Source organism: Stegodyphus dumicola, chromosome 9, assembly GCF_044657685.1.
Source record: "Stegodyphus dumicola isolate Sdum_Otavi_A_Nest chromosome 9, ASM4465768v1".
In the NCBI taxonomy this organism is placed as follows: Eukaryota; Metazoa; Arthropoda; class Arachnida; order Araneae; family Eresidae; genus Stegodyphus; species Stegodyphus dumicola.
In genome coordinates, this window is record NC_140776.1 from 53,043,867 (window position 1) to 53,071,788 (window position 27,922).

Below are 27,922 nucleotides of genomic sequence, written 5' to 3' on the forward strand. Positions count from 1 at the left end.
ATATATATATATATTTTTTTTTTCCAAATAAAAGCTTACTGTAACAGTGTGCAGTTGGTAGATTATCTTAACTTTTGACACCTGTTCTAATATTTTGGGTTTCAAATATGTTATCAAAAATCAGGATTTTATAATGTTTTGAACTATTTTATGTTTCCAGTCATGCTATTGAAAGAATTTATGCTGTATATAGCCATTGGCTAGTCAAATTGCTATATTAACATCTTCACTGAGATCAATTCTTCCACATAATTTCTTGGTACAGTCAATATGAATAACTAATAATTAGTAATAAGTTTCCCAATGAACAGCAAACATAGCCATAAGAAATATGAAAGTTTTAATAATAAGTATCTTTTTATAAATGATTTGTTCTATTGAAAATGAAGAGCAAATATAGCCATAAAAATATAAAAGTGTTGGTAATGAGCATATTTTTATAAATGATTTGTTCTACTGAAAAGTACTGTATTATATTCTGGAAATACAAAATAAATTCTTGTCTGAGGTTTGGGGATTATTGTATTAATTTTTTTGTTTAATTCTATCATATTTGAAATTCTTAAATCGACTTCTGCTTCTGTGTGGTTATTGCATTATAATGCAAGCAATTTAGAAAAGTTTGGTTATTTATAAATTATTGAGTATACACTTTTACTTTGACTTCTAGTTTCTCTTAATGAATTTAGGCTAGTTATGGAGTTGAAGATCCTGAATTTGCTGTAACACAGTTAGCACAGACTACAATGCGATCTGAGCTTGGCAAAATCTCCTTAGACAGTGTTTTCAGGGAAAGAGAGTCATTAAACATAGCCATAGTTGGTAATTTTCCTTTTTTTTCTTTAATAAAGAGTGTTTTAATCTTTAATAAAAAATTCACTGCAGTTTTACTTTACATATATTTGTAATAGTCCTTTCACATTCTTGGAAACATTTTGATTGTTCCTTATTTTATAGATGCAATAAATAAAGCCAGTAGTGCATGGGGTATTGATTGCTTACGATATGAAATAAGTGAGTTGTTTTTATTATATGTTTATTTTATGTTGTCCATAGTGCTAATTCAATGAAAAAATAAGGAATGTTTTAAACTTTTCTCTTTGCTTTATTTTTTTATGTTGGAGTTGCTGACTTTTTAAATTATGTGTTTGTGAGAGCAAGGTCGTTTACATACATTTGTGATAGCAGTTTTTTAATGGACAGTGAGAGTTTGGGAAAGTTACTGAATTTAAAAAACACCTTGAAAAATCAGACCACTTGTAGAAATGCAAATTTTCATAATGAAGTGTAATTTTTGTATAAAAAATATTATTGCAAAATTCCCCAAACCTTCATTAATGTTGTTTTAAATTACATTTAACTTGTCAGCCATTAATGAGTTAAGCATATTACAATAAAATATCCTCAAATATGACATTTTCAATATTTTTTTATAAATTTTGTATTTTTTTATTCGCATAAAAATTTTTGCACTTCCTTTGTACTTTGTATATGGAAAAATTACATATAACATTATAACTGTTTTCATCATAGAATGGATCAATTTAGTCAGAATCTGATTATTATTATTTAATACTTTGGTGTGAAATGGCCAGAAGGTGTATTTTTAAAAACTATCAAAATGCATTAGATTTTATGGGATGTGGCAGATTTTCAATTACATATGTTACTTATTGGTACAAAATATAATTAATATAAATTAAATAGTACTACTCTTTTTGTATAATAATTATAAAGCCCAACTTAAAAAAAAAAAAAAAAAAGAAAGAAAAAAAGAAGAAAAAATATTGATTATTGCAACTTTTAGCATTGAAACTAAAAATGTAATCTTAAATATATATTAGTTCATCGATAATATCCATTTTATATTCTAAGACAATTTCAATATCTTTTAATTGACAAAAGAATAAGAGTCATGTATCAAGAAAAGAGCATGTACTTGATTTAAACTGTGCTGAAAGCAGTGTATGTCATTAAGTTGTTATTTTAGAGTGAAGGTATGTTTCTTTTTAGTATATAACATAAAAAAAAAATTAAGTTATTTGATTTATAAGTGCGTTCTTCCTCTTTGCTCCCTCTCAAGGACATGTCTAATGATTTTTGGTTTGGAGTATTGCTGTGTATCAAGAATACATCTAATTAATTTTTGTTTTATAAATTTTATGCCACAGAAGCTTAGGATTATTGCTACAATAGTTTTCACAATCTGTGTTAATAATGGTTTATTACTGAAAAGTTTAATGTACATTAGATTGAAAGTTATATAGAAAATGGAAAATAAAAGTTTAAAATTATGTGCATGATATTTTAGGAGAGTGATACAAAGTAACTGTGTGTTCTCAGGTTTGCATAGTAGTTTCTTTAAATTAAGGTTTCAGAAAAAAGTATGGGCATATTTATGTATAGATTTAATTAAATTTATTGGACCAAATGGGAAAGCAGATTTGTGTTCAGTTATGACCATTTTTCAGAAAAAAAAAATGAGTAAATTTTTTCTCTTTTAAAAGCAAAGTTTTTATTCTGTGTTGTTATTTAAAAGATCTGTTGATAGTATCCTTTCAATTACAGGGGATATTAAATTGCCTCAGAGAGTAAATGAAGCCATGCAAATGCAGGTAGAAGCTGAAAGGAAGAAACGAGCTGCAATTTTAGAATCTGAAGGTCATTATATATTTGAGATTTAGTTAATGATGTTTCTCTCTCTCTGTGTATTACCGTATTTGGCGGCATATAAGATGCACTTTCTTTCCTAAATTTGGTCTCAAAAAAGTTACCTGCGTCTTATACGTGAAGGACAGTTTTATATGTGAAGGTAATTGCATTCAATAATTGTTTATTTGGCTGTTACGAAACGTGAGAACTAAAAGAAACCACGCTATTGAAACTTTTTTCCCTTGTGTGTGGCCGTCTAAATAAGGGTGCGTTTTATATGCCGGTGCGTCTTATATGCCGTCAAATACAGTATATAAAAATTAGAATACGAAGCAGAATAGAATATGTAAGATGTAACAAAATGTGATAGCTGCTTTAAAAATAATTGTTGATCTCAAAATTAACATTTCTATATTTGGTGCTCTCCCCCTAAATTTGTGTTCTTCCAAATTTGAGATTTTTCTACGTTCTGTAACACCACTTAAAAAAGGTAACTGAAACTAATATTAACCAATACTAATATTACCTACTTATACCTCAGATATGGTATAAATACTCTTGGCACAATAACTACATCATTATTCTGCTATCCTCTACCTTGCATATATCCTACAACTGCCATCATTTTACTTATGTCATAATTTCGAAAGTTGTAGGCGAGAGGAAGGAGTTGATACCAAACTAAATTCAGCCAATTATCTTTATATCAAGATTTCCAGGCATGCTAGAATAATTCTTCATAGATAATATCATTACTGGCAAAGAGTATAGAAAAACCCAAGTCAATCTCATGGCCATAGTTGGGCACAGAAGTGCCACGCACACACAATCAGTTTTAAAACAAAATTTTTATTTTCTTTCTTATTGTAGGGTAATATTTAATATTTTTTTGCAAAATTTAAAAATACTTTAACTTGATTATGCAAGTTATTTGTCTTAATTTTGTATAATGTATTATTGAGTAATATGAAATATTTTTGCAAGAATGATAATTGTACAATGCCTAAAACCAGTTACCATTTTTTAAGAAATGGAGGTTTTTTTTATCTATTGTACTTAGGCATCCCCCAACCACCAGCAAGATGCTACGTTGATTTTTTTTTTGAAGAGGACATGCCAAATTAATTGTCAAAATATTATTGTCCATTATATTATTTTTTTATATTTAATTTTTGTTGCATTAAGTATGTGTATCCTCAATAACAATTTATTTAATTGTAAAATTAAGTATTATATTTTACTTAATATAAAAGTTCATTTCACTGAATATGAATTTCACTAAATATGAAAGCTGTATTTTACTAAATCTGAAACTATATGAAAGCTGACAACTCGATATGTATTATAATGGAAATATTTTCATCAACAAAAATTTGAAAGACTTGTTAGTGAACATTTACTTTATGAAAAACATGTGAACAATTACTTTGAAAGACTTTTAGTGAACTTTGAACATTTACCTGGTGGAACTATTTTCATAAAGAGACTTCTTAAACAGTTTTTATTGGACATTCAAAAAGACGTTGGACATTTTCCCAAAAGGACTAAAGGACTGTTAAAATTATATTTGTCTTAATTTATTAGTTAGTTTATTTAGAAATTATATTATTATTGCAATAATTGTAAATTAGTTATTTAAGTATTACATAATCTCTATATAAGAAAGATCATGAATCATGACGGGGCATAAGTAAACTTGCAGGCTATGGCCTTGATGCTACTCATATCTTTTTTCATATACTAAATTTTCTGTTTTTGCTAATTTATTAAGCCACCCTGCTTTCTTGATCTTTCTTTTGAAAGGGGGGTATGTAAGATATAACAAAATATGATAGCTGCTTTTAAAAATACTTGGCGATCTCAAAATTAACATTTCTAGATTTGGTGCTCTTCCCCTAAATTTATCTGTTCTCCCGAATTCAAGATTTTTCTACATTATACATGTAACACTGCACGAAAAAGGTAGCTAAAATTAATATGAACTAATTGAAGATTAGCTCTACTTATACCTCAGACTTGGTGTAAATTCTCTTGGCACAATAATTGCATCATTATTCTGCTAGCCTCTATTTTGTTAAAATCTCCCTGCTTCGCTTCTCTAAAATGCCTGCATCTTAATTTCTAAAAAACCAATGTATATAAGTATATCGTAATTGTTATGATTAAAGACTATATTGTCTGAGGAATTATTCTAGTGTGCCTAGAAAGAAAGAAAATCTAGAAATAAAGATTAGTATCTGACTTTAGTTTGGTATCAATTCCTTCCTCTCGCCTACCACTCAGACATCACGACTGTGTTTTGAAATTATCACATACATATATACTGTATGTAGTTTTTGTTTGTTGTGAATAAGTCACAGTTCATCTGAAAATGAAACAAATTTAATGATAAATACGATTTTTACAAGTAAAAAATAAACCTTAATACATATTTAACATAACATCATTCATCTCACATCTTCGATTTTTTTTTAAAACTAAACTGACAAGAGTTCCATTATGTGAGATGCTGATCACTTCCTGTTCTTAAATCTTTGTTTCTTTACATCTTTTCGAAATTCTTAGTAAGCTTCAAAATTGTGAAATTCTGTGTCAGTTATTTCTTTAAATTTAATGTTTTCTTTAGCAAGTTCTTAGTTCCAAATAACTCAAAAGGATTAGTACTAATGTTTAGGCTTATGCAGTCAAATGTCTTTAATCCGAACTCGTCGGGGCTTTGGCGAAGTAAAAACTGTACTAAGGTGAGATACTCTTCCCTAAAGCCACTGAAAGAAACATAAACAAAAACACATGTGCATAAAAAAACCAGCATGCATGTTTACATTACTGAATCCCTCTTCAGAATCAAATGAAACAGTTTGAGGTCAAAGTTCAGGCATCATAATTCTCATTTATCTTGGTACCATGTATGTAGGGTGCCATCTATTAGAATTGGAAATATTTACATTTCATTCTGTGTAACTGTGATGTATACATTACAGCAGCCTAGCTAGGCACTAATCCTCCAGGGATAAATAGAAGGGCTAGGTCGTTCCTTTGTTCGACTCCTCGCCGACGCGAGCCTCATGGAGGGGAAGAACTGGAAGTAATCTGACGTGTCTGTGTTGCACCTGCTCTGATTTCGCGCCTTTAAAACTGTAGTTTCATTCAGTTACGAAAGGAAGAGATATTGTATTTCATGCTTTCCCCAACGACAATTTGCTTTTGACGAAAGAACGGATACATAAATGTTGAAGACAGGATTCTATTAATGTGAAAAACGCAAGAATTTGCAGCGAACATTTTCTGTGCAGTGATTATGAAGATGACATGAGAAATCGCTTGCTTGGATTGCCGCAAAAGAAACTTTTTAAATGCGATACATTTGAAAAGAAAACTACTGCAGAGTGCTTTCGAAAGACTACACGAATTAAGCCCAAAGAAAATTTATTTTGAGGCCAAGAATGAAATTGAAGCTGACAATAATAAATCAAATGTGAATGATTTTGAAATAAAACTCACAAGTGACAATACCGTATGTGACAACATCCCTGAATGCCCTAAGTGTAAAGATAAACAAGAATTATTGATAATTTGAAGAACAAAATAATATCCTTAGAAAATTGTAATAAAATATTGAAAAATAGAGAAAAGAAAAATTTTAGAATGTTTGCTCAGTGACAAAGAAGGTGGACGACATCTAGAAAGAAATTTGTATCGGAAATTCAGAAATTAAAATCACAAACAGCGAAATTTAGGCAAAAACAGCACAGATCGGAGAATTTGGAAAAACGTCTAAAGCATATTTTTACAAAGATGCAGATTAATGCATTGCTAGAAAAGAAGGAAAAAATCAGTGGACTAGTGAAGATATTTCACATTGCATTGTCATTAGAGCTCTGTCATTTAAAAGCTATGATTTTTGGAAAGAAAAAATGGGAATTCTTTTACCTAGCTCTAGCACATTAAAGAGATGGTGTGCTAAATTTTCATGTAGTCCAGGAATTCAGAGTGATGTTCTTGCTGTAATGAAGGGACGATGCGAATATTTGAATTCTGTAGAAAAAATATGCGTTCTCAGTTTCGACGACATGCACATAAATTCTAAACTCTGCTATGACTCTAAACTGGACCAAATTCTCGGTCCTTTTCAAAAAGTGCAGTTTGTTTTAATCAGAGGTCTCATTTCACAGTGGAAACAACCAATATTTTTTTATTTTAACACTCCAATGAAGAAAGAACTTCTTTTTTCACTCATAAGACATATTCAATCATCTGGAGTAGAAGTGAAAGCAGTAGTGTCTGATTTAGGAGGATCTAGTACTTTGTGGAAAGAGTTACAGATTTTGATTAATAGTTCTCAGTTTCCAAATCCAGTATTGCAAATGAAAAAAATATGGGTTTTTGCAGATTTAGCGCACTGCCTCTAATTATTGAGAAACCACTTTTTAAATAAAGGATTTGTTTTAGAAGATGGAACTGTTTTAAATGTTGATATTATAAAAGAGGTTTTAAATAAAGATTCAGGAAAAATTAAATTGTGTCACAAACTAAAACCAACTTATTTAATGGTCAAGGGAAATGAGAGACAAAAAGTCGCTCCAGCGAAAACATTATTTTCAAGAACTACCACAAAAGGTATACTCACAGGAAATAAGAAAGCATCCGACTTCTTTGAGTTAATCGACAATTTTTTCGATATTATGAATAGTACCAAAACATACCCTCCTTCAGATAAAATACTTAAAGCAGCATTTGGATAAAATGAACATCAGGAAAAACAAATTCAAGTTTTGGAATTAATGAAGAAAGCCATTGGTGGATTAAGAGTTCAGGGAAAAGCCAGCTTACTGCCTTTCCAAAAAGGAATAATAATTTCAATAAATTATCTTTTTGGCCTACACCAGGATTTGAAATCATCGTATGATGCTAAATACATTTTAACCTCTAGATTAACTCAGGATGCACTTGAAAGTCTCTTTAGTCAGATTTGAGGGCTCGGTAGGTTTAATGACCATCCATCACCTAGTGAAGTTATACGCCACTTAAAGCAATTAATACTCGCTAATAAGCTGCCAAATTTTATCTTCAGAAGTATGCATGACTAAAGAAAGAAATATTGATTCATATTTAACATCAGAAATACTTGAAAGGGCTTTGAAAACTGAGGAGGAAGATGCTTTTTCATTAAATACTATTGATGATTTGGATTTCATAGAAGAACCTTCTCCTATGCTTGGAATTAGAATTGAATTCTGGCAGACAATTTTCGACAGCCGAAAAAGATGCATTAACGTATGTTTCAGGTTATATTGCCTATCGTGTGCAAGACAAAGACCCATCATTGGGAACAATATCTAAAAACAGTGCTGATGAACCAATATTTAATTCAGAATGGATTAAATTATTGTCCTTAGGAGGTTTGACTACACCTTCTCATTCATGGATGAATACAGTTTATGAGTTTGAAAACATATTTTGTGCAGTTCATGGTACAACGTACTATAAAGGGAAGCATGTAATTGGCTCTTTAATTAATAAACTGGAGAAACATTATCCTGAAGTTAACAGAGAAGCAATTCGTTTATTTTTCAGAGTGAGCAATTCGTTTATTTTTCAGAGTGCATATGTTTTTTCCCCAAAGAAAAGTAACCCAAAAGGCAAAAAAAAAAATGGATTGCTTCGAATGTGGCAGCCAATAAATAATGTTTCAACAACTTGTAGTTGCATTGCGACTGTACAAGTAAGCATATATAATATGTTTTGATTTGAAATATTTCTAGATGACATTTTAGAAGTTAATAGCGTAAAGCATATTTCAAATGAGAACTAATTAAGTTATTGTTACAGTTATTTTTATTGTATCCTCTGTTATTATTGATTCGATTTTGTGCTAGCTTAGCATTCTAGATAAAATATATATAAAGTATAATATTAAAGTAAATGACATAAGAAGACCTGCCCCCTTAACCCCCACTTTTGAAAAATTAAATAGTTATTTTAGGTACTGTGAGTAAAGTTGTTTTGTCTAAATTAAGATAACAATTTTACATGTATTTATTTAAATGAAATATTGATGTTAAGCCTAAGTTACAAAATTATTAAAAAAATATATATGTTATTATATTGAATCGGGAGAAAAATATGCCAATGTAAAATTTACAATTAGGCTGAAACTCAAACTTAGATTAGCAGAAATTTTGCCATATATAACCATACATTTGCCATACTATGCCAATTTAAGGTTTTTTTTTATTAATTTTAAATAGCTCTAATTATAGTTATCTTAGAAGCAGTAGTACAGTTTTCTTAGTTAACATGCAGATAAAGAAATGATTAGAAACAAACTGGCATTTAAAGAAAGAAAAAAAAAAAAAAAATCCCTGCAAATAAAAAAATAAAAAAAAGGGGGGGAATTTATGCTAAGAGTAGTGCATTTTATCTATTTTAAAATTGAGTAAGTACTATTAAATTTTTTAATGTTCAGTGTAAAATGCATACTGCAGTAACATTGTCTCTTCCAAATTATAGCTACCTTTCACACACAGCTCATTTTAAACACTGGTTCTTCAAATTTAAAAGGCTAATTTCTATGTTGTCTATTGCATCTCTGCGTTCAGTGGCATCATTGCTACATCATCACTCCCCACTGCCTGTTTCAGGGGGAAACGCTCTATGAGCTAGCCCTTCTGTTTTAAGTCCTGCTAATCCTCTGAGAGGCAGCCATCACACCTGCCAAAGCTCTGTGTTTTATATATGACAGCTGAATAGATTTGCTATATGAAGTTTTTATGGTTTTATTTATTTTTAACATGAATATAAGCCAGTATTGTTTAGAAAGTCATTCATAAACGTATTCCTTCTTATAAGCAAATACTTGTGATTAAATAATCCCCATGTAAAAGAATTTAACTTGTTAAATGAAATTATCAACTGCCAATATGGTAAGTTTGCATATTAAATTGTGTAAACATTATTATATACATTGCTAGTCAAAGAAGAATCTGAAAGAAAAAAATATGATCATTGATTAGTTTTTAGCCAGTGTGTATGATTTAATTATGCTTGTTAATTACCTGCAGTTGAGCGCAAAATTGGATTTCTGTGCAAAGGGTAGGTGATTGACAGCATGTTGCTCAATATACATGCACTGAAATTCAGATGTGTAAAATTTTAATGTTGATGCAGTTTCTAAAAATGTTCAGCATTCATTAACACCGACTGTGGATCCATGAGTAGTATGTTCACTATTTATCTCACATATACATGGGGACATTTTTATCACTTCAACATTAAAGATTTTGAGGTACATTAATGTGGCAATCACTATTTTTCCGTCAATTTATGATTCCATTTCCAATTTATCATTTCATTTACGATTTTCTTTAAATCAAATTCTGTGTTTTCATGACTTTTGTACTGTGGTCAGAAAGTTATTATTCAAAGGCATTATTCAAGTGAAGTGGCAGTTAATTGATAGGCTCATTGGGGGAGTACAAACACAAATAAATGCACTTTGCCCTTTATGCAAGAAACATAATCATTTGCTTTTCATTCACTTCATCTTTCAAAGGCAGGTGCTTAAGTTGTGGTTCAGTGGAGCCAGAAGGAATGGGACCATGATTTATTACCTGTCCAAATGTAGTCTGAATTTTGATTTCAGATGTTCAAAGTTTTTGTTTCCAGATGTTCCCTTTATGTGGAGGTATTCAGAAATACACAACTTGCCTTCCTTTATTTATAAAAATCCCATTTGCCTGGAAGCAGTTTCATAGTTTGGGGTGGAATTATCAAAAAATCATTACAGCAAGCTGCTTGTTTTTGATGGAGAAGTGTAACCAGTCTGTCATGATGACAAGTTTTAGAATCCCATGTAAGGAATAATTAAAGGTGCTGTTGCCCCAGATATTTTGCCAATAGATATGTTTATGCATTGAATATCTCTGTTGTCAGAATACATGGAAACAGAAGACATCAATCAAATGGATTGTCTGGCTTATGTAAGTTGAACACACTTGAACATGATTGATTGAATGTGGGATATACCACAGGCCACTAAACTGATTCATGATTAAATGCCTCCATAGCCGGAAATCTGAAAAATGCACTTATAAAAGTGGTACCTGATTTCGTATGGCTTGACAAACAGTTTTGCAAATTGTATGATATCAAAATTTCAGATTTATATTTTTGTCTGAAGTGACCATATATCATATTAAAGAAAGATTAGTTACAAAATATTAATTAATCATTAAAGATTAGTTACAAATTAATTAATTTATGCAAATTAATTATTAAAGATTAGTTACAAAAAGTTAATTTTCCTTCGCTTTTAAATTTTATAATTTTGACATCCTATCTTAAAATTAATGAACTGGTAGGCTTGGTAATTTATGTTAAATACATTTGTACAAATTATTTTCAATCATTTTTCAGTAAGTAATAGTTAAATTCTCTGTTTCTGTGAATGTCTTTTAATTTTGATGAGTAGTAAAAATATTATCGGATATAAATGTATGAGATTAAGGGATTTGGCAAAATTTAATTTTTTTAAAATCTATTTAGAGTATAAATTGATTTAGTAATTCTGATAATTTTTCTCTGAAAAATACTTAAATTTGATTTTGAAAATTATAACTATATGTATATAAATTAAATCTAATTTTTAATATTTGTTTTGGTATTTTGGTATAGCAAGAACAGATAATTAATTGTGCTGTGCTAAAAAAAATCAAGTAAATGTCTAAAATTGAGATTTCCTTTTTCATTTGATGTAGTAAATATTAAGCTTATATGTAATGTCATATTTTTCTGTAAGATTTAAATGAATATATTTTGAAAAGTGACATTTAACCGTCTGATGGTGATGAAAGTGCTGTACTTGAAAATGTACCAAAATGTGTACAAATGAGAAGAGCTTGCTTTAGCAATTTCTTCGTTAGCAAAGGACACAAATTAATCTCTCTCATGAAGTAGAATTTTTTCCCAAAATGCACAACTGAGCTGAACTTATCCTTGGAAAAATATTCAAATTTCTTTGTGCTAAAATGAATGTAAATTGGATAAACTAATTAATTTTATCAAACAGTGTCTTAATTTTCAGCATAATGAGATGAAATTTAGTTATACATTACAGTATTCTTCTTTGCTTTAACAGTAATTTGGTAAACTAAAGTAGTGACATAAAGGAGAAACTTTAATAAACTTCATTTAAGCCTGAAATATATTTGGAAGACATCTTCACTGACTAAAGTTTTTAGTTTGCTGAGAATTTGGGTATGTGACACTTAGTTTGCAAAACAAAACTAGGAAAAATGTTGGTTTGAAAAGCACAAGATTTTTGCATGATAAAGTTTTATAAAGTGCCAGAATGAAAATGCAGGTTATGAACATGCTTGCTTTTTAGAATATTGTAACTTTTTATTGTGAATCTGTAAATTTTATTTCTACATGGATTACACAACAGAAAATATAAATGAATTACAGAATTAAGAGGATTCACACAGTTATCATTAATCTAATATCACTGAGTTTTTTCAGCATTAATATTAAAAATATTCTAAAAAAATTAGGTATTGAAAATTTAAGGCTTTTAAATTTTTGTTAAAAATGTGCAAAGTGCATCTTTCAGAAGTTACTATATAATGTCCTGCAGTATCACTGGAAACACATGCCATTTAACTCTTTGCTTTAAGATTTGATTAGCAAGAGTGCATGCTATAAACACCAACAAGGTCGGTTACATTTTGTGTCTTGGTTGAGCATTCAAAATGGAAACAATTCCAGCATCAATTATGTCCAAATACTGCACATTTTTCTGAAAGATTTGTATTAACTTACTATAATACAGAACTAACAAAAGTTCAATTTCTGAACTGTTGTTTGTGCTACTGAACTGCCAAACTGAAAGAATTGACTGCTGTTTCACTCAGAGTAATCAAACAGACGGTTCTGTTATTAATTCATTTCTGAACTACAACATGCTAGGAAGGTTTCTTTGATGAAGAAGAGGGATATTACAATTAGTGGTAGTTTTTAAATGTATTTTGACCATTTGAAAACTACAGACACATTTGTCTTTTGATATGTAAAAGCATGTGTAAGGTAAAAGTAATTTGATTTTATAAGATGTTTGTTAAATAATTGGTGCCAGTTGATCATTGAACAAAAATTATTCATTATTTTGAATTGAGATTTATTGTAGGTTTTATTTTGCATAATTTTCCTGTATTAGCCAAATTGTTATTTGCAAAATGTAAATATCTAGTTACTTGCAAAGTCTCTAGTTATTTGTCCTAGGATCTCCAACCCCTCTTTCTCTAGCACCAACTTCTGATCACTGTGTATTTTGAGTGCCCCTTTGCTGCACAAACTCTGTACGCTTACAAACATCCATGCATTCTCCATGATTCAAACCAGACCCATTGGTATGGCAGTCAGTATCACTAACTGCTATGCTAACTGGTCGGCAAACATTCAGTGCTATAGTAGCCTGAGAAAAAGGCTAAAATATGTTTGAGGGGGGAACATTATTTATTAATACTTCATATGTCAGATATAATTGGCTGTATTAGGTATAGAATTATGTTCCTCTGAAATTATTTTAATCATTCGATGATTTTTATTTTAAACTGACGTAGTCATTTACTTGAATTAAAAATTGTTTTAAAATGCACGTAAAGGTCCATCATATTGCATTTTAGACTAATCACTGTTGGCAGTTTCTTTTTAACAGTTCTTTTTAATTTATGGAATTCTCACATGCTTTATATATATGTTATTTTAAATATGCAATATTAATAATTTTAAAAAATTGGAATTTTTATAAGGTATAATGTATGTTGTACTGCCTTATGTACCTTGTCAGTGCATCCAGAAGGTTTCAGCCTGATGAAATTGGAAGTCGTCAGTGTTCTTTTCTTTTTGCAGCTGCATTTCATGTTTTCTCTGCTTTTCAGTTTTGAAAACTTTTGAATTCAATGCTTCTTTTTTTTTTTTTTTTTTAATGCAATGCTGGTGATAAAGTTTCTTCAGATATAAATTTGCACTAAGCTTTTAATTTTATTCTTACCTTTTAGCAATGAAATTCATTGTAATAACAACTAAAAGTTTCTTCTAAAAACTTAAGTTTTTCTTGATTTTAAGTACTAATGTGATTAGAGAGAAAGATAACGCTAACCTGACACAGAGAATATACAAATGGGCAATTGAAAGCTTACTGTTTTATTATTTAAATTATTTATTTAAGAAAAGCTATGGCTTTTTTTATACTTTGCATTAAAAAATATGCCAAAAAGTTATTTTCGTTGGAATTAATATAGTATATACTGAGAAGTATGTACTGTGCATGTATAAATTAAATAAAAATTGTACCTTTTCATTAGGTATAAGAGAAGCAGACATCAATGTTGCTGAAGGTAAAAAGAGATCTAGGATTCTTGCGTCTGAAGCAGAAAAAACTGAACAAATAAATAAAGCTCAAGGTATGCTTTTCTTTTAAATGTATGAAATTTAACATTACTTAAACAATAGTTATGTATGAATGATGCTACATTTATGTAGTTTAAGGTGCTATTACAACATTGCAGAAAATTGCATTTTTAAAAAACATAATTTAAAAAATATTGTAAGAACATCTAAGTGAACTGCCAATGTAAAGATATATGAAGGCAAAATTTCTAGGTGTCGATGAAATGTCTGCTGACTTCAGAATTGTGTGCATAACATGCAGGACACAAAACAAGGGTTTAATTTCTAAAATAGAAGTGCCAGATCTCTACAGAAGACCACCAGGAAAGAGGAGCAAAAATACATAAATAAATAGCACTTAAAATAATAAAGTAATTAATTATTAGAATAATAAAATAACTAACAATAAAATAAAACAATTGAAATTCGTAAACTGTAAAAAGCTAAATGAAAGTTCAATAAATCGTTAAATAAGCAGTAAATGGTTAAATAATAAAGTACTACACCTAGTCTTTTGAGGGGGCTTCAGTTAGAATTACAATTTCACTCCGAAACTAAGCAATAGCTCAACTGGACTCTAGCTAAGTTTAAGCCCTGAATATACAAAATGATGTGCTACATTAAGGGATGATTTTTTTTAAAGCACACCAGTGAAAAGTATTAAAATGGTTAAAGTGAAATATATTAAAAGTATATTATATATGAAATGTAATTTCTCATACATTATTTGTTTTGTGCAGCCAGGGCAACAAGAATGAGACAAATTTTGGAATATAAAGTGCTAGGTTTATTTTAGCATCCATCTCACAAGCGTTCTCCTCGTACCTTGAGCAGCAGCCCTACTTATACATATGTGTGCGTCACGAGGCTCATCCAATCAGCGATATTAATTGAAATCACGAGGTGACGCTATCTTCTCATCAGGAGTGTTCTTAAGGACTTTATGTAATATGACAGATTTATGACTTTCGCTATTTGGCGGGCGCCAACAGGTTAATATATTTTATACTAAAGAAAGGATTTCGCCAAAATTTAGGAACAGGGATGCAATTTAGGTAGAGAATCGCCAACACATTATTAAGCAATATTATTAGAATTTAATTTAATCAATTGATTTAAAAATATCATTACAGATTATCCCCCCCCCCTATCTGAAAAGGCTTGCAGTCGCGGCCGTCGACCCAAGACATCCAGATAGTGAGAGCAGAAAATTTAGTTATTAGGAAATTAAGTGAGTAGGAAAACTGATTGGATTTACCTCAAGGCACACAAAATGTTTACATAAAGTATGACATAAAATATTTGAATATAATTAATACAGTATATAAAATATAATAAATGATGAATGAAATTATAATATAGTAACTAAGTGCAGAACAAATGAAGCACTAATAACATATTGCTTGTTAGCTACGCGGCAATAGGAAATAGTAATATAACTGAATTTGTAAGTTTATATCTTAGGGCATGCCATTCACAGTTTGTGTATGAGTCCGTACAATCATTAGAGTTGTCATTCAGGCTCATCTTCAGTCTTTTACTGGTCTTTGGAGATCTCCGGATCATTTAATTAGCGCTAGAATTATGGATTAGCATTGGCACTGAAAACATTTGAGTTTTTATGTCATGATACTAGAGTTCTTATACTCTTGTTGAAAATACACATTTTGCTAGGTTTTTAACATATTTTGTCACTCTATTTTTCTCTTATTAATGATAACAAAATAAAATTTAACTTCCAACATCCATACCAGTTTTTTGTACACGATGCTGCAGAAACATAAAATGAAATTCAGAAATTTCAACAACTGAAATTTAACTTTTTCAACTGTTGCTACAATTTATAACACAAACATAGGAAAACATGAGCTCAAGGAAATGTGAGGGTATAGTACTCTACTTGTAGTATAGCCTCAATTGAGTGTTGCCCACACGGAAAGTGCATTGAACCTGAAACTCAAGTTTGAAGGAGCCCAGTAAAAGAAAAGGGCAGACAAACTTTTCAGACACTGAGAGATAAATCAACTATTAAGGGGGACAACAGGATGAAAACTAAAAGAAGGGTTATGGATAGTTTATTGATTTATAAATTTTGATTTATTCATGATGTAATTTAAAGTTCTCGGGTGGATAATAGAACCTTAATTTTGACGCATGTACAATCTCAGTTGGTTTCTTCGTGTGAAAAATTTTCCCTGTCGATTTCATAATTAACTTCAGATAATTTATTCATAATCCGATAAGGGCCTGAATAGGGTGAAGTCAATTTTCTAGTATTTGGGTATTCGAATTCCTCGTAAAGGACAAAATCTCCAGGTTGAAATTTAGATTCTACAAATCTGATGTCATATCTAGTTTTATTCTTTCGGTGGTATTCGATAGTTCTTTTCTTTGCTAAAGCCCTTGCTTCATTTAAGGAAGGGTATTTATTTTGATCAATTGGAGATTCAAAAGGGAGGTTACCAAATAGTAAGTATGCTGGGATGAACTTACTTACCGTACGAGGGGAGTTGTTATATTCAATAACAACTTGCTCTAGCACTTTAGTCCATGGTACTTTTTTAGAAGAAGAATTTACTTTACATTTTAGTCGATTTACTATTGATTGATTTACTCTTTTTACTTTACCATTCGTCTGGGGATGGTGAGATGTTAAAAGTTGTTTAACATTATGCTTTTTAAGAAATTTTTTGAATCTAGAGGAAGTGAAGGCTGCATTCCTGTCGCTCAGAATTTTTTCGGGGACTTGTATTTGAAATATTTGTTTTAGACAATTGGCATACGTTTCTGAAGTTACACTTTTAGAGGGAAAAGCCCAGACATATCTTGTTGCATGGTCAATAACTATATGTAAATATTTTTTTGTAGAATTATAATAATTAAATCCTCCCACAGTGTCAATAGAGAGACATTCGAAAGGTTTGTCGGTTGGGGGTACGTCTTGCATAAGACCAAATTTTTTCTGTTTTTTCTTTTTGTTAAGTTGACAAGTATGACAATGTTTAACAAAATTTCCGATATCTTCGCTAATATGAGGCCAATAATATTGAGGGGTGATTAAGTTAAGCATAATTTGAACTCCCGAGTAACCAAAATTTTCATGGGTTTTATTCAACAATTTTAGTCTTAAAGATTTAGGTACTACAATTTTATAAAAATTCTTTTTCTTAATTACCATCATATCATTTATCTCTTGGTAATTTTTTTCGCAGACGACATCAGTTTTTTGTTGTTGGATTATTCATTTCTATCAAGTAAATGTACATAATGTTGGAGGTGCTGTGAAACAGGATGTCTAGAAAGCATGTCAGCTTCAATATTGGTAGAGCCCTTCTGATACTTTACTTCATAATTGAACATACTTAGTTTGAGTGACCAACGGAAGAGTCTTCCTTTTAAATTTTTAACATTTTTGAGCCAAATGAGGGCCGCATGGTCCGTATGTATAACAAATTTTTGTCCATGCAGATAGTAATAGAATTTGTCTAGGGCATCTACTACGGCCAAACATTCTAACTCAGTAATCGTATAATTTTTCTCGTAATTTCTTAAAGTTCGGGAATGATATGATACAGGGTGAAGGACGTCATTTTCATCTGGTTGTTTCAAAACAGCTCCAACAGCAGTTTGAGAAGCTTCAACAAAAACATGACATGGCCTACTGGAATCATACAATTGTAAAACAGGTTTGGAAATCAGTATTCTTTTCATTTCATCGAAAGCTTTTTGACATTGGTCATCCCATTCCCACTTGACATCTTTTTTCAAGAGTCTGTTTAATGGAGCTCTAACAGTTGCATAATTCGGAATGAATCTATGACACACATTCACACTTCCCAAAACTCTTTGTAACTCTTTGATGTTACTGGGGTTTTTAAGTTTCTTAATAACTTCTATATTATGGTTATCGGGAATTATTCTACCATTTTTTATTTCATAGCCAAGAAATGTGATCTGATCTCTGGCGAACACACATTTGTTTCGATTCAATTTAATATGCTCCACTTTAAACACCTCAAATAAAATTTTTAAATGTTCTAAATGTTCCTTCTCAGAGGAAGAGTAAACGATTATATCATCAAAGTAACTGCAAGCGAAATTAATTTTATTTTTTGTTAATATTCGTCTAATTGTTATGTTAAAAATTGCAGGAGCATTTTTGAAACCAAAAGGGAGTCTTAACCATTCGAATAATCCAAAATTCGTGCAAAAAGCTAATTTCTCAGTATCTGCAGGGTGAATCGGGGTATGCCAGAAACCAGATCTCAAATCAATTGTAGAATATACTTTTGCTTTACTTAATTTGTCTAACAAAGTGTCAATGCGAGGAAGAGGGTTTGCATCTGTTTTAGCCAGGGAATTCAATTTTCGATAATCTATACACAATCTAGTTTTCTTACCTTCCTCACGTTTAAGTACTAAAGTCACGGGGGACGAATATGGGCTACAACTTTCTTTAATTATACCTGCTTGTAATAATTGATCAATTTGGGTCTTAATTTCCTCTTCTTCCATAGGGGATGTTCTATAAGGTCTTAATGATACAGGCAAATCAGAATTTAAATTAATTCGTTGAGGTTCAATATTAATTTTTCCTACATCATACTTATTTTTAGAAAACACAGATGAATAATCATTTAACAATTTTTCCAAGTTATACTCTTTGTTATCGACAGTATTAGAAACAGGATTTTTCACATAAATGTTAGACTGAGAAACTAATTCCTTTGGATTTGTAGTCCGAGATTTACAGGTTGGAAAATTTCTTACATCATCATCATTATTAACACATGGATAAACATTTGTTGTACCACCTTGAAGTTGGAGGTGTAGAGATATGGGTCGGCTGTCAAAATGGCAGTCATCATTAAGTACAATAGCTCTCTGTTTAATTTTTAAATTAGTACAATCAATACTCAACTCAAATAATTTGCATTCATAAAGTCCTAAAATTACATAATTCAAATTATTATCAAGAACAAACAAGATAATTTGGTTACTAATCCGTCCAATTTTCATTTGTATACAACATATTTTGTTGAAGATTATTTTTCCTTTAGTTTGGGTTACTGAAAATGATCTAACTCTTTGCACTTTTAAACTTAATTGTCTAGCTGTTTTGGAAGAAATTATTGATATGGTGGCACCACTGTCTACAACACACTCTAGACGTTTCTTATTAGGCAAATATCCCGACACCTTTAATAGTCAACTACTGTGAGGGGTTTCTGGGGTTGGTTCTATTGCAAGGGGCGTAACATTAGGTGTATCAGATCTCTCCCCTCTGAAAGGACAAACCTGAAACCAGTGAAAAGCATTTGGGATTCCGTTCCGGGTGCAAAGTCGACAGGGACTGGGTGGCAATGGCAATCTATTTTGAGAATTATAATTATGATGGCTTGTAAATCTTGGACCCCTGAACCGATTATAAAAATTACTTGGTCTCTGAAAATGTTGGAAATTGTTGGGTCTAGGAGAATCTTGTTTTACAGTAGTTTCATAGCTTGAAGCTGAAATTCTACTTCTATTAAATCGATTGTAATCTTGGGGACTGTTCCCAATCGGAGTAACAAATCTGGGAGGTGCACTTTTGATTTGTTGATTTTCGCTAATTTTAATAAGCTTATGGACATGAGTAAGCCAAGAGATGGGGTCAGAGGGTGCGTTGATCATCATTAAGGATTCTAATTCTATAGGAAGGCCATCCGTCAGACCCTCCAAGATCATTTCATGAGTTAGATTTAATTTTTTACCAATATCTAATTTTTTGCGAAAATATTGCGTTATGTCCTCTTTATGATTGTATTTGTAATTGGCAAAATCACCAAACGTAGTTAAAGTGGGGTCGAAAAAATTTTCCTTTAAAATTTGGACTAATTCCACATATTTAGTAATTTTATGGCAGTTTTTGACATATATGCTAAGTGACATATATGCTAACACCTTTTAGATATTGAGCTACATTATTAAGCTTCCACGTTTCATCTTTATCTAAATGAGTTTTGTTAAAGTACTCAAGCCATGAATTTATATCCATATCATTCTGCGCGTCAAAGGGAATTATACTTGTTTCAGGTTCAGCGCTAGCTGCCCTTAATGAATCATCAGGATCAGAGATGTTTTCATTAGCCATTATTCTCTTAATAATACTTTCATAAATAAAACTAATAATACTTTCATAAATAAAACTTACTTTCATAAATAATACTCTTTAAATTTTCCCAAAACAATACTAAAACCAAAATACATCCTTTAAATACCAAATTTAAAATACATTTATACCAAAATAATACTTTTTAAAATTTTCAAAATAAAAGCACTATTATTAAATCAGTAATTATAATTCAATAGTAATAATATCATTTGCATCGCCAATCTTTTTACAAATTGCTTCTATTTGACTTATTGTGACGAGAATACGAGTGATGAAATCGACACGAAAATACACATTTTTGTGCACTCTTGATTAGATTTTCGCAAAACACAATCAATCACCACACAAGCACAAAGCTCTCGAGAGCAACACAGAACGGCGTAGACGTAGGGAAAGATTTCCATCCCCAAAAGTAGGTCAACGGTAAGAGCACATTTGATGAACGACGAACTTTCGAGGGAAACACAGATCACGCATCACAGGGGCCAGAAGGATGCTTCTATGGATGTAAAATAATCTGCAGAATACCTGAATACTGGTAACAGAAGGATGATTCTCTTGAAGCAAGAACGCCTAGAGAAAAATGTAGAAACATAGAAGTCGCACAGTGGCAAATTCATCTAAAGTGCGTAATATTTTATCCGTATAATCCTTGGGGTATCTTCTTTTTTAGATAATCCCTTTGAAGGTGGTATCCTACCGGCTTTCTGAAATGTAATTTCTCATACATTATTTGTTTTGTGCAGCCGGGGCAACAAGAATGAGACAAATTTTGGAATATAAAGTGCTAGGTTTATTTTAGCATCCATCTCACAAGCGTTCTCCTCGTACCTTGAGCAGCAGCCCTACTTATACATATGTGTGCGTCACGAGGCTCATCCAATCAGCGATATTAATTGAAATAATGAGGTGACGCTATCTTCTCATCAGGAATGTTCTTAAGGACTTTATGTAATATGACAGATTTATTACTTTGGCGATTTGGCGGGCGCCAACAGGTTAATATATTTTATACTAAAGAAAGGATTTCGCCAAAATTTAGGAACAGGGATGCAATTTAGGTAGAGAAACGCCAACACATTATTAAGAAATATTATTAGAATTTAATTTAATCAATTGATTTAAAAATATCATTACATATATATTAAAAGTATAGTGAGAATGGTATAAACAGTAATAGAGTATGGAAGAATTTTAGTGGGGGATCTGTAGGTATGAAGGCAAAGAGAGAAGAGTCCAACACTCTCTAACCATGAACCTTTACCAATATAATTCTGTCAAGCAGTATATGACTGGAGGAATAAATTTTCTCATATTGGAGGAACAGATGACAGTTTATATTTCCTGTATTAAGTTACATCGCTCCAAAAAGTCTACTGGTTCTCTTTTCCGTGATCTTAAGCTCTGTACAGAAGTAATCAGTTTTGTTAGTTTCTGGTAGTTTTGGTACTGGATGCATCCAAATAAGATGAGCTTGTGCTTATTTTTTGGTTTCAGAAGATTATAAATTGTTAAGTATTCATCGCAGAATGGTTAACTGTATGGTAATAGAGGTCTGTTTAAAACCATTTTTGTGGAATGAAGCTCAGAATTATATAGTAATTGTAAGTACACTGCAGATGTAATGCAATCAGGGAATGTGATGTATTGTTGATGTGATGAGGGTGACACCTCACTTATCGTTTAACTTTTAAGAGATCTTTATGATATGACTGGTAGTGTTCAAAATATCTTAAAAGATTTAGGATACAGCAAGATGTGTAATCATTAGGATGCTGAATAGTTATCAAAACTGTATAACTGCTGTCTTATACATCAGATGGATTTCACTGTCGAAGGCAATACCTTCTCAGAGTGCATTCCTTCAGGTAATAAAACCAGGTGTCATAATTTAGAACATTAATCCAAGGCATCAATATGAAATGATTTTAAGAACTAACCATTTAGCTTACAAAGTGTTGGTCATTTTGCTCTTTGATTATTGTCTCATTTCTTTAACTTAATTAAAAACGTGTGTTCTCACATGTTGGCAGTGTCATATGCCTTTAAACAGGAGGTACTTGATCATTTGTCTTACAGTCCAGCTCTTTCCCCTGAAATTTTCATGCCTCCAACCTCTTCAAAAAAGTCTCTGAAGAAATGACAGTTCTTGTTGGAAGGTTATTCGAGGCTTTTTTACAAAGTAGATGGAAGAACTCTTGTGGAAGGGATATTCAACCTTTAACCATGGAAAAATTCTTAATGTCAGTTAAGATTCTATGTAAATGATATAAACCTATTTGATTATCCAGATTAATTGGAAACTTTTTAATAATACTTTGTATTTATATAAAACTTCTTAAATGTAAAAATTGGCATGTCAAAGTGTGTGATGTTATTTGCTGGTTATCTCTTGCTCTCTGGAGAACTATTCAGTAAAGGACAAATAAAAGAAAATAGTTTCTTACTATGTGTTACATGGATCAGTTGGTTTTACTGCTGATTAGTATCAGCAGGTAGTTAGTTCATCATGGATTTGGTTTGATGAATGGATAGGATGCTTGGTGTTTTCATATTTTTGCCTATAAACAACATGAATATGAGCTTAGGAGTTTCTCCATAAAGAAGCAGAAATTCTTTTCAGTAAACCACCTAATTTTTTTTCCCCCTAATGGAATTTTGATTTTATAACTAAGCAATTACATATGTTATCTTGTTGTCTAGTTTGAAAATGAAATGCTATTTTATAATTTTTTTAATAATTAACCAATATAAATATTGTAAAACTGAATACATTATCAACTTAAAGTCATTTTTTATACTGATGCATCTGAAACAACTTATTTATGTAGAAGATTTAAAATGGAATCTGAAAATGTACAGTATATATATGATGGAACTTTCATTTTTTGTGTGTCTTTTATGAAGAATTTTTTAGTTTTACTTTATTAAAATAAGTGTATATATATATTGCATATACTAAAAAATATGATCGCATTTAAATTAGCATGCAGTGTTAACAAAAATAGTTTTCACTCCAGAGGGTTGTAGAATGTGTGGTATTGGTCCAAATGAAATAAAATTTGAACCAAAGATAATTCAAATGATGTGCTTGACATTTATGAAATAAAACATTTTAGTGCAAAAATCGGCTGACAGGTAGCGCTATAACATAAATGCTATTTATTTGCATATATTTAAAATATGAAACATCATTTGCATTACAGCCCGTGCCTATTAGCATTATTTTTTGGATAAAAAGAAAGCAGTTTCTGCATGAACATTAGTTACTTCTCTGCACATTATGCCTATGTTGCAAAAAAAAAGGCGGTCCTGGTAAAATTGTTTTACCAGAACCAACAGAACAACTGTGCAGCTGTAAAAGAATTCTATCATATGAAACAGATATGAAGTGGTTCAGTGTCTCCATGTGTCCTATGCAAGATGATAAAGAAATTTGAAACAATTAGGCCAACCCGACAAAAGCGCAAAGAAGACAAAAGCAAGTCTAGTCTTCTAGTGACAAAAATGCGGCTACTGCGGTTGTTGAAGCTAGCAGTCAATAATCACATTGTAGTTTGAGTGGGCCATTTGTTTCCTGTGTATTGGATGCTGTATTTCACTGTACAAGAAATTTGACTGAGGATTTAAAATTTTTATCATTACAAAATCAAGCATGTGCACCTATTGCAAGATAGGGACTTGGAAGTTCTTAAAAACTTGTGCACTTCAGTTCTGTGCTCGAGTAATGATTGATTCACTTGGCCATGGAACATTCTGTAGACTGAATTCAGTGGGCAACTTAATACCCACAGTTATCGACTTTGGAACACACTATCTAGGAACAACCCTTGCATCCCTTGTGGGTTTACTGTTTACCATTGGACCGTATTTTTTAAATTGGAAATGGAATCTAAACCTGCCCTGTAACAGGACAACGGTATCGTAATATACTGAGGGATTTTATAATCCCACAATTTCAACGATGATGGCTGCTTTCAGGACATCATTTTCATACAGGATGGTGTACCTTCTCACATTTGATCATCGTGTAAAGACTATGCTAAGACAGCATTTCACAAATGAACAGGTGATCAGCTGTCGTTTTCTAACAGCATGGCATCCTCATTCGCCGGAATCGCCCCCCGTGACTTTTGGTTGTGGCATTTCCTGAAGGACAATATCTACCAGCATCTGTTCTAGATCTGAAAGACAGTATTCAGCATCATGTTCTTATATTCTCGCAGACTCACTCCTGTCAGCTGTGGAAAATATAGTTCTGTGATTAAAGTGCATTGTTGAACTTGAAGGGGAACATACTGAGCAGTTATAATGGTACTTTTTTATATTAACATTTATGAAGCAGATTGAATGTTTTATGTATATTACAGTGCCACCTATCGACAGATTTTTGTGCTGAAATTGTTTAATACATGTTAAGCACATCATTTGAATTATCCTTAGTTCAAATTTTATCTCATTTGATCCAATAGAACACATTCTGGAGCCTTCTGAAATGGGGAATCTTATTTCTTGCTAATTCTGTATATGGTAAAAGATGTGTAAACTAATTAAAATGTAGTAAAAGTATGTAATGTATGTTATCTCTTTTTTGGGGGATGAGAAGCTACCATTAAGGCATAGTTAGAGGAGGATATGTTAATAATTCTTCCTGAATTTTGTTCTGAATGGCTCAGTTTTTTCTCCCATCTTTTTTCCATACATAAGATAAATATCAGTCAGTTTCCTTTAGTTTTATATAAAGGCATTTATGTCACTGTACATGTATCCTTAAATGCTTTGACATAATAAATATTATGCAACATATATTTATATTTTTAGGTGAAGCTTCTGCTATTTTAGCAAAAGCTGATGCTAGAGCAAAGTCTCTTCAAGTTGTTGCTGAATCCTTACTAAGAAAGGTATTTTTATTCGATGCCAGTATTAAAAAACTTTGTAAATATTGTCATATTTTGATATTACTGAGGAAAATGTTATTGAAAGACAGGATTCTTCAATGCATAGAATCATGACTGATAAAACTGAAAACAAATTTCAGTACAAAGTTTAAAATCTGGATATTCAATACCCAAAATGATCTTGAATCTGGACTATCAGAAACCTTTTTTGAAGTTTTTATGTTTACATCTTTATTTTTTCAAAAAACATGGATGTTCCCAATTTTTAATTTTACTTCAGCATTACGACAATCTGGTGAATTGTTGTTTATTACCTTTTGCTTTCATTACTGCCTGACTGAACATAGCCGGAAAAATGACTCAAGCAGTGATGTTTAAACAAATTTTTAATATTAGTAATTGAATACTAAAGAATATGGTAATTTTATGTTGACATTAAGCTTGGTGATGATTACAGATTTCAGCTAACTCTGCTGCCAGCTGTTATGTTCATGAGTATAAATTAATAGAAATTTCTTTCCATATACAAAAGGTAGATCTGTAAATGATACTCATAGTGACAAGTATTGTATTTGATGCTTTTTGAATTGAGAATGACTGGATTGTTATTAAGTTAAACCCAAGACTGGTGCAGGAGCACTGGGTGGCATAATTTAGAGGCAAATATTTTATAATTTAGAGATCACCAAGCAGCAAAATTAAAGGATAGCAAAATCTTTAGAATTTAGAGAAGGCACTGGGATATAAAATTTAGGGGTGATAAAATTTTTAGAATTTACTTGAATAAGCCTTAAGTATGTTCGGGAAATAGTCGTAGGTGTATAATAAATAACTAAATTAATATGATTTTAACTTTATCAGCATGTAATAGAAGCAAGACAAAATCTAGTAGAACAACATGTCTGCCAATACATGGCCAATAGTGTGTAGTATATGCTAGCTAAGCTTTATGATGATGGACACAAATTTGAAGGTTTTCAGATATTACAAACAAAAAGAATTTTCCAATTAATGGAATTTGTGGAGAAGTAATAAATGAAGCTGATGTAACAGAAGTTCTTATTGTGATGACAGTGCCCCAATGAGCATTCAACTAACGGATGGCAGAATCGGGTTCTAAAGCCAGTTATTGTTACTGGACAGTGAAGAAAGAAAGAGGTTGTTGAGAATGAAAAAAATCCATTTAACAATTCAGTGGAAAATCTCAATGTGAAAATTACAAGGCTTAAACAAATGGAACTTTCTGATTAACAGGAAATTATGGCTATCTATAAAATTAAAAAGAAAGTATTAGCACAAAAAACGAAGCAAATTAAATAACTTACACTTAAAGAAATGCTTAATAAAGCAAACAAATAATGAGTTTTATGTAAATTTTTATTTCTTTAAGGTCATAAATACTTAATTATTTCATAAATAACTGTTTTGTATTATTAATTTTGTAATTTCTACATGTCATCTTGCAAGATTTAAGCAACTGATCTCGTAACCTGACTGTGGGACTTCTGTTTGCATAGTGGTCAGATTTTCGTTACATGTCTAATAAGTGTAATAAAACGGTCAGTTTAACAAGAGAATGTCAGACTGTATGGTGAGTGGTGTGGTTGGACTTAAATCTTTTCGATTTAAAATATGGCAACTTTAAATTCACCTTCCAATCACATGGAAACGAAAATTTCGTGAACTGTTAAGAGAATATGCATTTTTGCCATTGTTAGTCAGAGCATCAGATGTCCTAAGTTCTTGGTCATTGCTGGTCAACTGAAGTCTGTCACCATTCTTAGTCTATAAATACATTGTTGTCTCAGCTGTTGAGCCAAAAATCATGAAAAATTTCTATTCAAGATCTCTGCTTATTGAGACAATAACTCATGCACAATTATCTCTGCTAAAAATGGCAAATTTAGGCAAGCATTCTATTAAAGTGTCTTCACGTAATTTTTTGAATATGTCTAAAAGTATCTTTTTAGAAATATACCTGATACCGGTCTCTAGGAAAGAACTTTAAAATTTTTTACACAAAAAAAAAAAAAAAAAAAAAAAAAAAAAAAAAAAAAACTTAATATTTATTTGTTTACTTTATTAAACATTTCTTTCAATGTAAGTTGTTTAAGTTGCTTCGTTTTATGTCATCATACTTCCTCTTTAATTCTATAAACAGACATAATTTCTTGTTCAGTTACAAAGATCCGCTGTTCAAGTCCCGTAATTGCTGTGCCGAGAATACCGACTAACTTGTCAATCGAAATTTTTTCGTTTTCACTAACCTCTCTGTCCCATTCTTCATGTCTTTATCCATTTTTTGCAGCAATTCCACTTTTTGTTTGTTGGACATCGAAACATACTTTCGTTTTGTAGATCCTTTGGAAGTTCCAGCATCGGAAATTCTATTTGACATAATCGAAAGTTCAAGTTTACTTTTATAAAATTGCTCTTACAGTCTGCAAAATATAATAAGCGGGATCCAATTCGAAGATTAAGGAACAATGCAATCATTAACATTAACTGAAATAGATAATTAGATAATTTTAGCTTACACCGTCCGTTATACATTAAACGCGCAGGTGAAAACGTATTCTGCACTTGCGCACACGCATATGCGCAGTAGTCAAGGTCTTATGCGCACGCACAAAACGCCTGTGCGCATGTGCCAACGCGGCGCATGCACAGAAAGTTTTTAGCTTTGAGGTCCGGATTATAGATCATTCCGGATTATGGGTGTCCGAATTAACGACTTTTGACTGTAGTTTATTTCAGTCTCGTATATCTA

The 27,922-nt window shown here is 31.2% G+C and overlaps 1 protein-coding gene across 2 annotated transcripts in view; it reads left to right on the plus strand.

Annotated features, from left to right (window-relative positions):
- Window positions 1-27,922, plus strand: part of Stoml2 (stomatin like 2) — a 140,582-nt gene that overhangs the window by 86,602 nt on the left and 26,058 nt on the right. For both annotated transcript variants that reach the window (XM_035368843.2, XM_085823434.1), the window contains exons 6-10: window positions 690-822; window positions 958-1,014; window positions 2,569-2,661; window positions 14,016-14,114; window positions 25,076-25,155. In XM_035368843.2, coding sequence (XP_035224734.1) covers window positions 690-822; window positions 958-1,014; window positions 2,569-2,661; window positions 14,016-14,114; window positions 25,076-25,155 — 462 coding nt within the window. The remainder of the gene's footprint in view (window positions 1-689; window positions 823-957; window positions 1,015-2,568; window positions 2,662-14,015; window positions 14,115-25,075; window positions 25,156-27,922) is intronic.